Genomic DNA, 16,393 nt, shown 5'->3' with positions numbered 1-16,393 from the left:
ACGATTCGATACATATCACGATACTCCAAGACGTGATCTTTTTTTTTTACTGTTGATTAAAATGCTAAATTTGGGGGTGGAAATGAATATGCTTGGACTTGGTGCTGGAAACCCAATGCACAGTACAATAGACACACCAGAGTAAAAATATTCATGATTCCAAAGCTGAAAATACAGAATTATTTTAGACGAATATGCTTGAACTCTGTCTAGATATATTTAAAATAATGTAGGTCAATTTTTACTGGTAACATCAGACATTTGGTATTATCAGGACCCACAAATATGCATTATTATACATTATATTCAACATAATATATAGTAGTTTAATGTAGTACTGACACTAAAACTCTATAAACTTTCGTTTTCGAAAGTTTCGTTTTGGGTGAACTATCCACGATACATATTGTCGCAGTTTTGTATTGTGATATATTGTGACACGGTATATTGTTACACCCCTAATAACCACATATCTTGTGGTTCATATTACTGAAAAAAATACAATACCTGCACCAAGATTTGCTGGCAAAAATGCTGCAAGCCCCACTATTTTGAACTTTGTTCCCCATATGTTAGACGTAACTTGCGCGAGATAATTGTGCTACAAAGCAAGGACACATAAACATTAAGAGGGAAACATTTAGTGTGCTAATGCATATAGAGATGTTTTTACAAAATGTGGTGTATAACTTAAAATAATGAAGTACCTGTGTGATGTCATCTAGGGGAAACTCTCGCCGAGTCAGACTAGGAGAGCCAATGGAGGGCTTGCGAATGGGTAAACGTGGCGATCGGGATATTTCCTGCGTGGTTCGGGAGATCTTGGGAGACTTACGGGGATCTATATTTATCCTGTTGGTAAAGGGACACACTAAGTCTCTACAGAGAAGGTAGCAAACGAAGAAAAGAGTTCAAGGTGAGTTTGTAGCAGCATGCAGTATAACAGTGTTTCTTATGCAAATCTGAAGTTTCACGTTACTAAGATAAAATGTATTTTAGGAAAGCGGGATGCATTTATTGTTACAAGTGATTGCAAAATGCAAATGATTTTGACAGTTATTCTACTTATATAAGTTAAAGTCCCCCTGTGGTGAAAATCAAGTGTTTATATGTCTATGTGGTGTTTTTAATATGCTTTAAGACAAACCATGTGTAAATTCATAAGTCGACAGCATTGCTGAGTATTTTCTCCTTAAAACTGCAGTGAACCAAAGACAGTCTCAAAAACACGGTTTGAAATCGCTGGTGTTTCTGACGTCACAAACTACCTTGTATCCAATCAGATCAACGTGTGATCGTCAACGAGTGGATCTCTGAGTGAGTGAGTGAGTGAGTGAGTGGAGGCGGGGCTCATTTACATATTCATAGAACCGTGTATACTAAATGAGGCAAGGGTGTCGAGTTACAATCAAGATATTTTAAGGCATGAAGACTAAATATGTCATTTTGGTGATCAAAGAGGAGTTTTAAAGGATAAAATGATTGACTACCGGGGACTTTAAGAAAAGTTCTACTAATCAAGCAATACAGCGCAACAATAACACCCATTACCTGGGCAGTTTGGGAGACTTGCTCCCTCTGGAGATCTTTGGTGATTTCTTTCCAACCCAATCATCATTGAGCTCAATGTCACTAGAATCTGAGCAATTGCAGCTGTCAATCATTGAGGGGATGAAGTTGTTGCCATAGACTTCATCTGTGAGAAGGAAACGATTTTTTAATTTCAATACAGTTTTTATTTTTATTTTCTCCACATAAACAAAATACATCATACCATTGAAAATATCACATTTATGTATTTAGGTCCCACTTTATATTAAGTGGCTTTAAGTACTATGCACTTACATCGAAAAATAAGTACAATGTACTTGTGTTCATGTTGTATTGTAAAACACTTTTGCTGCTTTTAAGGGTGTGATACGGGTAAGGTTAGGGACAGGTGTGGTGGTATGGGTATCTTTAAGGTTGGGTTAAGGTGTAAGGAAAGGGTCAACAGTGTAATTACAAATGTAATTAATTGTAATTTCAATGTAAGTACATAGTACTTAAATCCACTTAATATAAAGTGGGACTTGTATTTATTCTCCTTAGTTAGTATAAGAATTACACATGTCTTGTAAATAAAAAGGGGCATTTTGGTACAGTTGGTCAAAACCAACCACATGTACTTGTATAAACCAACCTGTTTTCCCATCGGTCTTTGGGTCCATGATGACAAATTCAGGGCGAAGCTTGCTAATCCTCCGGCCTTTGAGAATAGGAACAAGCCCTCCTAGATACTCCAGATATAGAGTGTAACATGGGCCGCCGACCTCAGGGTTGTCCTCGGTGCGCTTCATGGTGCAGTGCAGACGCTCGTTTCCTGTCGTTGGATAACTAACAAAGTCTCGCATGTTGTTGGGATCTGGGATGGGAGGCTAAAGGGAGGAAAGCGTGCCAGAAAAACAAAGACAGATGGAAGAATGGGAAGCAATTGTTAAGGATACTCCTTGAAATTAAGTGATAAATCAAAAACAACTTTTTACTGAAACCGGTGTTAAAAGATTTAGCCTAATGGTAACCCTTTACAAATAAGGTTTATTATTTAACATTAGGGGTGGGAGATATTGACAAAAATGAATATCTCAATGTTTTTTTTCCAATATCTCGATATCCAGACGATATTTTTGCAATCCTTCAAAGAAATGGCAAAGAAGGTCCAATTGCTCTTTTGACTTGCTGCATTTGACCTATTATTGTATAGAATTACTAGTACATAAAAGATATGAGACATTATTGATTTAAAGACATTATTAATTTAAAATATTATTCAATAAGTCTTTATTGTTCTTTTATATTTTTAATATGGGTGTAACGGTTCACAAAATTCACGGTTTGTTTTGATACGATACAGTGGTGTCACGGTTCGGTACGTTTTCGACACAGCAAAAATAAAGAAATGCCAGAGAAATTTCCTATTTATTAAAAGAAAAAATATTTTTAAATAAGTGTGAGTTTTCCTACATCTTGAAACTTTTAGTTTTATAAATGGGGGTAATCTTTGAAGGATGAACAAATAATGTTTTGGTCATCACATTGAAAATAACATTTAAATAACATTTGAGTTTTGAAGTGCTGGAAAAAGATGTGTGACGTACTTGAAAGCATTTTAATATTTCTCCCAAACTTCCATGGTTACAAGTTAGTGTTACTACAGTAAATCCATGTTGAATGATCTGTGGACTTAAAACCTATAACTAGTTCATTCATGGAACGCTGTTTCTCCTGGTTTCCACATCAGCGCTGTTTGATCAGTTAATAATGGAGAAATTGTAACGCTTCTCACTAGATCTCTCAGCGATGTTATTACTTAAGTGGCCAATTCAAATGCTTTGTTTACTGGATCTCTTATGTAGTAACGGTGTCGCTTAATCAAGATCGGCTCGCGCTGCACTGACATTCGTCCGAACTGATAAACGGTCCGTGAAGCACAAAATAATGAGTTTCGTTCCGCTTTCATTACATTTGCCATTTGATGTTGCGTAACGTTGTGGTGTTCGCTCCAGCGCGGATTTTGGTCGGCAGGAAAAATGGTCCAACCATCGGAATGGTTCGGTTTGTAATGCGTACGGAACCGATCTCTTGGGAAAATGTATTCCATCTTTTGAAACGCAATTTTCTAATGATGCAATCACGAAGCTCGCCACTTGAGGACGCCACAGACATTTAAGAAAAACTTTTTAACTTCAGATCATTTTTCCACAAACAACGCATATGTTGCCTTTTCTGACAGCTATTTTATTAATCGTACATCGGCTTGATTTTGGATTGTTGCTTCAACCTAAGAAACGTCACAACACACAGGTAAGAACTTCATAGTTGTATATTGCAAATTAGTAGCAGCTTACTCTCGTGCAATTGGCTTTATGCACAGCTTCACTACTTCCTGAACTTCAGCCAGCCCTTTGTTTCCTGTCTGTCATTATTGGACAAACTGATTAATTCAGGTGTGCCTGGCCTCAGTAACAATAATCAGGCACACCTGGACTAATCAGTTTGTCCAATAATGACAGACAGGAAACAAAGGACTGGCTGAAGTTCAGGAAGTAGTGAAGCTGTGCATAAAGCCAATAGAGGAACGATCGTGATTTTGTACAAAAAATAAAATAAAATGCAGTCAAACAAACCCCTACAGTATTAAAATCGCTACATATAATTGTTTAGAGGATTATGCGTTATTTGTTTTCTGTTTAACTTCCTTCAGCTCTTTTCATGTTTGGAGGGTCGGATTGTACAAATTATGAAATATTCGATATGCCAATTTTGCATATCGTCCAGACAACAATTTGGATATTATCGTCTAAACGATATATCGCCCACCTCTATTTAACATGAACTAATAATTAACTGCACTTATACAACATTTATTAATGTTTGTTAATGTTAGTTTCAACATTTACTAATACTTTATTAGCTTCTTCAATAAATAGCATAATAGCAATAAAACAAGAATAAAAACAGTGCAATAATTAGTAATAAATTAGGACATGTATAGTAAAATATTGGTAACATTTTACAATAAGGTTCATTAATTAACATGCACTAATAATGAACTGCACTTATATAACATTTATTAATATTTTTTAATTTTAACATTTACTAATACATTATTAAAATCTAGTTAACAATTAATGCACTGTGAACTAACATGAACAAACAAATGAACAGCTTTGTTTTCATTAACGTTAAGAAAGATTAACCATGGACAATACATTTGTTAGTTCATTTTAGTGAATACATTAACTAATGAACCTTATTGTAAAGTGTTACCGATTTAATTTACTCAAGGGTCTTTTATTGTCATTTCATACACATTTTTTCATGAAGGCACGAAATGAAGTACTAAGGTCCCGGTCAAAACACAAGATAAAAACATTAACCAATAAAAACATTAATAACGAGGGTGTATGTCTAAGCATCTTCGTCAATAAATAGCATAATAGCAATAAAACTAGAATAGACGATGCAAGAATAAAAACTGCAATAATTAGTAATAAATTAGGACATATAGTAAAATCCGGTAACACTTTATTTTACAGTGTCCTTGTTACATATGCTGCATAGTAATAACAGTAAATTATGCATAATTACATGCAACTAACCCTCAACCTAATCCTAACCCTATAGTAAGTACATGTAGTTGCTTGATATTACACAGTACTTAAATATATAATTACACCGTAACAATGACACCTTAAAATAAAGTTTAACCCTTTATTTTAAGGTGTCACGGTTACAGTGTAATTATATATTCAAGTACTGTGTAATTATAATTAACTACATGTACTTACTATAGGGTTAGGATTAGTTTGAGGGTTAGTTGCATGTAATTATGCATAATTTACTGTTATTACTCTGGTAAGTACATGTAACATATGTAACAAGGAAATAAATTGTATAACCTAAAATATTATTGCACATAAAATGTCCTTAAAATACAGAATATACTACTATATCGTGTTTCTGTTTGAATTAAGATTATTTTTGTTACCCCATTGGCAGATAATTTTGCTTTTTTTATGCATCAACTCACTTAATTTGATTAATTCCCCCGGAAAACAGGACAAGATATCTTGTCTCATGTAATTGTCTACATATCTCATGTATCTCTTGTCTACATATCTCATGTAATTTTACTCATCTAGTAAATGCATCTTGATTTAAGATTTTTTTTTTATATTTGCACTGGAAACTAGACAAAAATACTAAGTAAGAAAAGCATTTTTTGCAGTGCAGAAACTGAGCCTGTAAAGTGCAAGGGATCTTAAGTTTGTACCTTAACGGTGGGAGCGAAGGCAGAAGACACGTATGTGCTTAGGCGAGAGGGCATGCTGAGCTTGGCCACGTCTTTCTCCTCGTGAACCGCACTGGCGATGGCCTTTTGGCATAGCATCTGCAGGCTGGCGACTCGGTGCTCGACACGAAGCACGTACAGCGCCGGGCCACAAGCCAGAAACAGACGCGAGTCTCGATGGCCCCAACACAGCGTACTGATCGGCCTCTGAATACACATGAGCACACAAGATTAACTCTTGTGTGAACCAAGAATAACTCTTAAAGATCGCAGCAGAATCATAACGCATCTCACAGCAACCGCGTTTTCATTACTGAATGATTCAGCATTTTGAATGAATCGGTTGAGTCAAAGATTCAATGACTCATAAACAACTGCCTCATTCTTGAATGAATCGGTTGAGTGAAATATTCAATGACTCATTCATAAACAACTGCCTCATTCTTGAATGAATCGGTTGAGTCAAAGATTCAATGACTCATTCATAAACAACTGCCTCATTCTTGAATGAATCGGTTGAGTCAAAGATTCAATGACTCATTCATAAACAACGGCTTCATTCTCGAATTAATCGGTGCAGTCAAAGATTCAATGACTCATTCATAAACAACTGCCTCATTCTTGAATGAATCGGTTGAGTCAAATATTCAATGACTCATTCATAAACAACGGCTTCATTCTCGAATGAATCGGTTGAGTCAAAGATTCAATGACTCATAAACAACGGCTTCATTCTTGAATGAATCGGTTGAGTCAAAGATTCATTGACTCATTCATAAACAACGGCTTCATTCTCGAATGAATCGGTTGAGTCAAAGATTCATTGACTCATTCATAAACAACGGCTTCATTCTCGAATGAATCGGTTGAGTCAAAGATTCAATGACTCATTCATAAACAACGCCTTCATTCTCGAATGAATCGGTTGAGTCAAAGATTCAAGGACTCATTCATAAAAAACGGCTTCATTCTCGAATGAATCGGTTGAGTCAAAGATTCAAGGACTCATTCATAAACGGCTTCATTCTCGAATGAATCGGTTGAGTCAAAGATTCAAGGACTCATTCATAAACAACTGCCTCATTCCTGAATGAATCAATCGTTTGAACGAATTGTTGAATAAATTACTCAATCACTCTTTAAGACGGTCACTTGCCGCCACCTACTGGAGGTTTAGTTACATGATTAAAAGCATAATTTTTCATAAAATTTTTATATTCAAAACAATCTAATAGCATTATATAATGGAGTTGTAATTTTTCAGTGTAAATGATTTAATTTGATTGGTAACAGCCCTATATTGTCTTATTAGTCAAACCAAAAATATTTCAGACACCAGTTATCATTTTTTATATGTTTTTTTTTTCTAGTGGGTGCAGGACACTATAGTTAATTTATGTTAGTGAGGATAGCAAAATAAAGCAAACTGTGACATATTATATCCAAAAAATTGTTCGTACAATTGTTCTAACAATAAAAATGTGGGACCAAAAAATATTCAGACACTTTGACTTGTATAAGTGTTTTTTTTTCTTTAATTGCTAATGCGAAATTTTTACACATTGACTTAAAAAAAGAGGAACAAAACCACTCTTTTCTCAGAAGTGGAAGTAGTAGTTGGGTACATTTAAACTTATAATTTTTCCAATCACATTTGTTTCAAGAGTAAAAGAAAAAAAATCCCATGAATCCACGTTTTTAAGATTTTTATGAGAGGGGAAAATATTGTGAGATTGATTACGTTGGAAGTCGAATTTCTCTCAGCTTTTGTATTAGAAACAAGTTTTTCTCCTTAAAAATGTCAGGTTTAATTCAATGTGTTACTTGCTTTTCTTTGGTAATTATATGTAAAATTGATCATGCTTTATTACAGCCAGTGTAAAGGGTGTGTGTGTGTTTATATGAGCAAGCACTCACCTGAGCAGACGTTTCCAGTGAATAAATGTTTTCACCACTAACATTGTAAAACTTAACAATGGCATTTCGTGTCCCTTGGGAAGGGTCAGAGGTCATCACGAGTCTCTCCATCCCAGTAACAGCCAGCAAGTCGCCCTGAGAGCACCACTGCACGACCACATCTGACACACACACAAACACATCACACACATTACTTTTGTATAGAAAAGAGTATTTTATCATCAGTAAAACATTTAAAGTGCCCCTTTTATGCATTTGTGGATATGATCTTTCATGCAATGCGGTTTGTAAATGTAAAAGGTCTGCAGAGTTTTAAAGATCAAATAAAGTCATTGTCTCCTAAAAGAAAGAAGCGATTCTGATCTGCTGAAACGAGTCAGTAATTCCAGTCTCACATGTAGCTAATTAGCATAATCCCGCCTCTGGTCCTGATTGGCTGACCAGTGTCTCTTAGCCCCGCCCTCAAACACTGTAGTGTATCTGAGACTGGAAGAGTTCGTGTTGTTCGTGTCGAGAAGACGCTGTTTTCTGAGATTGATACGGTAAAACACACGCCATCGTTACTGTTCGTATCACTGTGATCAAGAGCTGAGATTCAGATATGATAATGAGCGTTTGCTTTCTGACCAATCACAGCAGAGCAGCTCTCAGAGAGGCGGAGCTTAGAGAGACTGAATCTCCCGAACGAACCGTTTCAGACACTGAGAAAATGAGGTGATGCTGAAATAAATATTATTATAAAATGAAAGTATTTTTTGATCTTGGATGCACGTAAACATACAGTAGGAGCCTTTAAAACAAAATTAAGACCCTTTAAAATAGCAAAATGGGGCACTTTAAAAAAATAGCAAAGTAACAATGATCATTCACATATTTATACATGGCATCAGTGTATTGATTACGCAAATCATGATTAGTTTAGATTGTATTGATTTCCCCAGTCTAAAAACAGACTCGACACAGGAAATCAATTTGCATTTTAATAGACATCATTATGTCCTCTTACACAACAGATTGTTTCAAAGCAGATTCACAGTAAGAAACAGTAAAATAACAAAATCAATGATGCAATGTTCATCATCAAATATAAAATCTGCTGTAAAGAGGCTCTACAGAAGACGAAATAAATAGATGTATAAAGAAGAACCTTTGAGGCCCGTGCGTATTAACGTCGGTGAGAGGTCATCATAGTTGCTCATCAGACTGATGTCTCCAGACGTGAAGCAGACGGTCAACACCGGCTTCAGACTGTGCACTGGAGAGGAAAACAGTGTTTTAGGGGTTTTTCCTGCGCAATGTGTTGATTTTAATGTTTTCATTGTTCATTTATAGGGTTATTATTACTAACTAGGGATGCACAGACTGTGCACTAGAGAGAAAAAGGGTTTTTCCTTCACAATGTGTTGATTTTAATGTTTTCATTGTTCATTTATAGGGTTATTATTACTAACTAGGGATGCACAGACTGTGCACTAGAGAGAAAAAGGGTTTTTCCTTCGCAATGTGTTGATTTTAATGTTTTCATTGTTCATTTATAGGGTTATTATTACTAACTATGGATGCACAGACTGTGCACTAGAGAGAAAAAGGGTTTTTCCTTCACAATGTGTTGATTTTAATGTTTTCATTGTTCATTTATAGGGTTATTATTACTAACTAGGGATGCACAGACTGTGCACTAGAGAGAAAAAGGGTTTTTCCTTCGCAATGTGTTGATTTTAATGTTTTTATTGTTAATTTATAGGGTTATTATTACTAACTAGGGATGCACAGACTGTGCACTAGAGAGAAAAAGGGTTTTTCCTTCGCAATGTGTTGATTTTAATGTTTTCATTGTTCATTTATAGGGTTATTATTACTAACTAGGGATGCACAGACTGTGCACTACAGAGAAAAGGTGTTTTTCCTTCGCAATGTGTTGATTTTAATGTTTTCATTGTTCATTTATAGGGTTATTATTACTAACTAGGGATGCACAGACTGTGCACTAGAGAGAAAAAGGGTTTTTCCTTCACAATGTGTTGATTTTAATGTTTTCATTGTTCATTTATAGGGTTATTATTACTAACTATGGATGCACAGACTGTGCACTAGAGAGAAAAAGGGTTTTTCCTTCGCAATGTGTTGATTTTAATGTTTTCATTGTTCATTTATAGGGTTATTATTACTAACTATGGATGCACAGACTGTGCACTAGAGAGAAAAGGTGTTTTTCCTTCGCAATGTGTTGATTTGAATGTTTTCATTGTTCATTTATAGGGTTATTATTACTAACTAGGGATGCACAGACTGTGCACTAGAGAGAAAAAGGGTTTTTCCTTCGCAATGTGTTGATTTTTATGTTTTCATTGTTCATTTATAGGGTTATTATTACTAACTAGGGATGCAGAGACTGTGCACTACAGAGAAAAGGGGTTTTTCCTTCGCAATGTGTTGATTTTAATGTTTTCATTGTTCATTTATAGGGTTATTATTACTAACTATGGATGCACAGACTGTGCACTAGAGAGAAAAAGGGTTTTTCCTTCGCAATGTGTTGATTTTAATGTTTTCATTGTTCATTTATAGGGTTATTATTACTAACTAGGGATGCACAGACTGTGCACTAGAGAGAAAAAGGGTTTTTCCTTCGCAATGTGTTGATTTTTATGTTTTCATTGTTCATTTATAGGGTTATTATTACTAACTATGGATGCACAGACTGTGCACTAGAGAGAAAAGGTGTTTTTCCTTCGCAATGTGTTGATTTGAATGTTTTCATTGTTCATTTATAGGGTTATTATTACTAACTAGGGATGCACAGACTGTGCACTAGAGAGAAAAAGGGTTTTTCCTTCGCAATGTGTTGATTTTTATGTTTTCATTGTTCATTTATAGGGTTATTATTACTAACTAGGGATGCAGAGACTGTGCACTACAGAGAAAAGGGGTTTTTCCTTCGCAATGTGTTGATTTTAATGTTTTCATTGTACATTTATAGGGTTATTATTACTAACTAGGGATGCACAGACTGTGCACTAGAGAGAAAAGGGGTTTTTCCTTCGCAATGTGTTGATTTTAATGTTTTCATTGTTCATTTATAGGGTTATTATTACTAACTAGGGATGCACAGACTGTGCACTAGAGAGAAAAGGGGTTTTTCCTTCGCAATGTGTTGATTTTAATGTTTTCATTGTTCATTTATAGGGTTATTATTACTAACTAGGGATGCACAGACTGTGCACTAGAGAGAAAAAGGGTTTTTCCTTCACAATGTTGATTTGTATGTTTTCATTGTACATTTATAGGGTTATTATTACTAACTAGGGATGCACAGACTGTGCACTAGAGAGAAAAGGGGTTTTTCCTTCGCAATGTGTTGATTTTAATGTTTTCATTGTTCATTTATAGGGTTATTATTACTAACTAGGGATGCACAGACTGTGCACTAGAGAGAAAAAGGGTTTTTCCTTCGCAATGTGTTGATTTTAATGTTTTCATTGTACATTTATAGGGTTATTATTACTAACTAGGGATGCACAGACTGTGCACTAGAGAGAAAAAGGGTTTTTCCTTCGCAATGTGTTGATTTTAATGTTTTCATTGTTCATTTATAGGGTTATTATTACTAAGTAGGGATGCACAGACTGTGCACTAGAGAGAAAAAGGGTTTTTCCTTCGCAATGTGTTGATTTTAATGTTTTTATTGTTAATTTATAGGGTTATTATTACTAACTAGGGATGCACAGACTGTGCACTAGAGAGAAAAAGGGTTTTTCCTTCGCAATGTGTTGATTTTAATGTTTTCATTGTACATTTATAGGGTTATTATTACTAATAAGGGATGCACAGACTGTGCACTAGAGAGAAAAAGGGTTTTTCCTTCGCAATGTGTTGATTTTAATGTTTTCATTGTTCATTTATAGGGTTATTATTACTAACTAGGGATGCACAGACTGTGCACTAGAGAGAAAAAGGGTTTTTCCTTCACAATGTTGATTTGTATGTTTTCATTGTACATTTATAGGGTTATTATTACTAACTAGGGATGCACAGACTGTGCACTAGAGAGAAAAGGGGTTTTTCCTTCGCAATGTGTTGATTTTAATGTTTTCATTGTTCATTTATAGGGTTATTATTACTAACTAGGGATGCACAGACTGTGCACTCGAGAGAAAAAGGGTTTTTCCTTCGCAATGTGTTGATTTTAATGTTTTCATTGTTCATTTATAGGGTTATTATTACTAAGTAGGGATGCACAGACTGTGCACTAGAGAGAAAAAGGGTTTTTCCTTCGCAATGTGTTGATTTTAATGTTTTTATTGTTAATTTATAGGGTTATTATTACTAACTAGGGATGCACAGACTGTGCACTAGAGAGAAAAAGGGTTTTTCCTTCGCAATGTGTTGATTTTAATGTTTTCATTGTACATTTATAGGGTTATTATTACTAACTAGGGATGCACAGACTGTGCACTAGAGAGAAAAAGGGTTTTTCCTTCGCAATGTGTTGATTTTAATGTTTTCATTGTTCATTTATAGGGTTATTATTACTAACTAGGGATGCACAGACTGTGCACTAGAGAGAAAAAGGGTTTTTCCTTCACAATGTTGATTTTTATGTTTTCATTGTACATTTATAGGGTTATTATTACTAACTAGGGATGCACAGACTGTGCACTAGAGAGAAAAAGGGTTTTTCCTTCGCAATGTGTTGATTTTTATGTTTTTATTGTTAATTTATAGGGTTATTATTACTAACTAGGGATGCACAGACTGTGCACTAGAGAGAAAAAGGGGTTTTCCTTCGCAATGTGTTGATTTTTATGTTTTTATTGTTAATTTATAGGGTTATTATTACTAACTAGGGATGCACAGACTGTGCACTAGAGAGAAAAAGGGTTTTTCCTTCGCAATGTGTTGATTTTAATGTTTTCATTGTACATTTATAGGGTTATTATTACTAACTATGGATACACAGACTGTGCACTAGAGAGAAAAAGGTTTTTTTCCTTCGCAATGTGTTGATTTTTATGTTTTTATTGTTCATTTATAGGGTTATTATTACTAACTAGGGATGCACAGACTGTGCACTAGAGAGAAAAAGGGTTTTTTCCTTCGCAATGTGTTGATTTTTATGTTTTTATTGTTAATTTATAGGGTTATTATTACTAACTAGGGATGCACAGACTGTGCACTACAGAGAAAAAGGGTTTTTCCTTCGCAATGTGTTGATTTTAATGTTTTCATTGTACATTTATAGGGTTATTATTACTAACTATGGATACACAGACTGTGCACTAGAGAGAAAAAGGGTTTTTCCTTCGCAATGTGTTGATTTTAATGTTTTCATTGTACATTTATAGGGTTATTATTACTAACTAGGGATGCACAGACTGTGCACTAGAGAGAAAAAGGGTTATTCCTTCGCAATGTGTTGATTTTAATGTTTTCATTGTACATTTATAGGGTTATTATTACTAACTATGGATACACAGACTGTGCACTAGAGAGAAAAAGGGTTTTTTCCTTCGCAATGTGTTGATTTTTATGTTTTCATTGTTAATTTATAGGGTTATTATTACCAACTAGGGATGCACAGACTGTGCACTAGAGAGAAAAAGGGTTTTTTCCTTCTCAATGTGTTGATTTTTTATGTTTTTATTGTTAATTTATAGGGTTATTATTACTAACTAGGGATGCACAGACTGTGCACTAGAGAGAAAATGGGTTTTTTCCTTCGCAATGTGTTGATTTTTATGTTTTTATTGTTAATTTATAGGGTTATTATTACTAACTAGGGATGCACAGACTGTGCACTAGAGAGAAAAAGGGTTTTTTCCTTCTCAATGTGTTGATTTTTTATGTTTTTATTGTTAATTTATAGGGTTATTATTACTAACTAGGGATGCACAGACTGTGCACTAGAGAGAAAAGGTGTTTTTCCTTCGCAATGTGTTGATTTTTATGTTTTCATTGTTCATTTATAGGGTTATTATTACTAACTAGGGATGCACAGACTGTGCACTAGAGAGAAAAAGGGTTTTAAGGGTTTTTTCCTTCACAATATTGATTTTTATGTTTTTGTTTTCAAGTAAACGATAACACTTCACAATAAGGTTCATTAGTTAATTACATTAGTTATGCATGAACTAATAATGAACTGCACTTATACAGCATTTATTAATCTTTGTTAATGTTAATTTCAACATTTACTAATACTTTATTAAAATCTTGTTTTAATGCACTGTGAACTAACATGAACAAACAATGAACGGCTGTATTTTTATTAACTAACATTAACAAAGATTAATATAGTAACAAATTTATTGCTCATGTTAGTTAATACATTAATTAATGTTAACCTCATTGCAAAGTGTTACCGAGTAAACAATTAAAAGTTATCACAAAAAAAACACAAAAAAACAGACAGGGATATTATTGTTAACTAGGGATGCACCGACGTATAAAACTAAAAACTACTTTAAATTATTAATAAACCTAAAATAACACAGTTGTACAGATGCATTATTTACTAGGGAAACTACAGCCTGAAAAAGACTAGAACATTATTGCACTAATGGTTTGTTTTATATGCTTGTAATAAAAGCATGTCATGAGAAAAGGCTGTACGATTATAAATCTCTTCGCTTGACTGCACTTTAACAATCCCAACATAAGCTCAAAATCAATATGCATCCTGAGGTGAGCTGTAAAAATAGATTATTTTGTGACTAAAGCCGGGTGCACACTTTTAACCACGATTATGCCGTCTGAGACAAATTCAGCAAAAGCCTCCTCAGATCCTGGGCTAAAATCTGAAGTCTTTGATTGTTAGATTGACGTGTTGATCGACAGCCGATTAATGACCGTTGCAATCAAATTTTCGCAGTCCTGCAGTGTGACTTCCCTGCGACGATCGTCAAACTGTCTTCGTTTTTAAAGGGGTGGTATAATGCCCTTTTCACAAGATGTAAAATAAGTATTTAATGTCCCCAGAGTGTGTGTGTGAAGTTTTAGCTCAAAATACCGGTGGCAAGGTGGTGTTTATAGCAGAGGGGGCGGAGCTTCAGATTCTAGAGAGCATTTGATTGGACAGAAGATGTGATGTCATAAAAATCCATGTTTTGAATGCTTATATCTCCTAAATGTGAATTTTGTCATTGTTTTGGAGCACACCAGATTATTTATAACATTACGGCTCACATATTCATACTAAGAGCTAAAAAACGTAAATTTTTATTTCAGGGGGGCTTTAAGATGCGGGGAATCGGGCTCTGATCCGGTGTTACCCTGCAGAGGCGTGTAATCATCCGAGTCCGTGTCGCTCTCACTGCTGTCCTCCACTAGAAAGCTGGGATAGTTCCAGGCCATGCTGGCGATGCCCTCGGCCTCGTGGAGGAGAATATGAGCCAACATGCGGCCGTGACAGTCCATGACGATCACCTGCCCGTCCGCCGTGCCGAACAACACCTGACGAGCAGCGGCAAACAATCACATATGGAAAGATTGGTTAAATTGACCGTTTTTGATAATATATGTCCAATATTATAATCAAATCTAGAAAAATAAAAACAGGCAATACCGAATTTATGAAAAAATAAAACATTTCATAGAGCCTTGATATTGTTAAAAAAAAAAATAATAATAATAATATTAAATTGTGTAAGTCAATAGAAACATTTTGATTATAAAAATTGAGTCTAACCAAGAAAAGGTAATTCACAGAAATTAAAACAGAAAACATAAAATTTTAATAGGGCCCTAAAATTTAATTTTCGTTAACCTTTTAATAAATTGCTGTTTAACAATGAATTAAATGATTTCAATTTATTAGACGTGCATTTTGATTATTAAAACTGAATTTAAAAACACACACACACATTTTTTATTGTGGATTTCATAGAGCCCTATTTTTACGTTTTTAACTTTTATTAATTCATGAAATTGATGTTAAATTGCATAAGTTGCATGATTTTAATTAGACATCCATTTTGATTAATTAAATTGTTGTTAAATTGCATGGTTTAAATTAATTAGACGTGCTTTTTGATAAATTAAATGGTTGTTAAATTGCATGTCTAATTAATTAAAACCATGCAACTTAACAACAATTTATCAAAAAGCACAAGTTGCATGATTTTAATTAATTAGACATGCTTTTTGATTAATGAAATTGTTGTTAAATCGCATAATTTGCATGATTTTAATTAATTAGACGTGCATTTTGATTCATTTTAAATTTAATATAAAATGGAATCCAGAAACATCCAAACAGAATCAAACAAAAAATGTGGGATTTTTTGTGAAAAAATAAAGCAGATTTCATTTATAGAGCCCTAGTAAAAGGTCAAAGGTCGTACCTGCTGGTCATCGGGGGTCCAAATCCCACATGTGATCTGACTCTCCAGGTTGATTTCCGAGGACCAGTGGCGCTGACCGCTCACCGACCCGACCAGCACAAAACCATCACGGTAGGAGATCAGAGCCTGCGTGCCGTCATGTGACCACGTGAAGTCACTCACCTGCGCAGGTACAGTCAAGTCAGCTTTATTTATATAGTGCTTTTTACAATACAGATCGTTTCAGTGATAACAGGAAAATAATGTATGTCTAGAGGAAAATAGCGTCACTAACATGACGTTTGGTGACCCTAGGTAACCT

General features: G+C 34.7%; 1 protein-coding gene across 2 annotated transcripts in view; it reads right to left on the bottom strand.

Annotated features, from left to right (window-relative positions):
* Positions 1 to 16,393, bottom strand: part of tulp4a (TUB like protein 4a) — a 35,106-nt gene that overhangs the window by 5,733 nt on the left and 12,980 nt on the right. The window contains exons 4-12 of one of the 2 annotated variants that reach the window (XM_077232033.1): positions 16,093 to 16,254; positions 15,022 to 15,202; positions 8,898 to 9,005; positions 7,751 to 7,911; positions 5,816 to 6,040; positions 2,183 to 2,417; positions 1,552 to 1,696; positions 708 to 879; positions 508 to 601 (exon numbers count right to left, since the gene is read on the bottom strand). In XM_077232033.1, the coding sequence (XP_077088148.1) occupies positions 508 to 601; positions 708 to 879; positions 1,552 to 1,696; positions 2,183 to 2,417; positions 5,816 to 6,040; positions 7,751 to 7,911; positions 8,898 to 9,005; positions 15,022 to 15,202; positions 16,093 to 16,254 (1,483 nt within the window). The remainder of the gene's footprint in view (positions 1 to 507; positions 602 to 707; positions 880 to 1,551; positions 1,697 to 2,182; positions 2,418 to 5,815; positions 6,041 to 7,750; positions 7,912 to 8,897; positions 9,006 to 15,021; positions 15,203 to 16,092; positions 16,255 to 16,393) is intronic. The other variant, XM_077232034.1, reaches the window with a different exon arrangement.

This window comes from Siphateles boraxobius, unplaced genomic scaffold, assembly GCF_051911475.1.
Source record: "Siphateles boraxobius isolate OS27281-9 unplaced genomic scaffold, OSU_SipBor_1 162, whole genome shotgun sequence".
Taxonomy (NCBI): Eukaryota; Metazoa; Chordata; class Actinopteri; order Cypriniformes; family Leuciscidae; genus Siphateles; species Siphateles boraxobius.
Note: the sequence above shows the minus strand (reverse complement) of the source record. Positions and strands in the feature narration are given on the sequence as shown.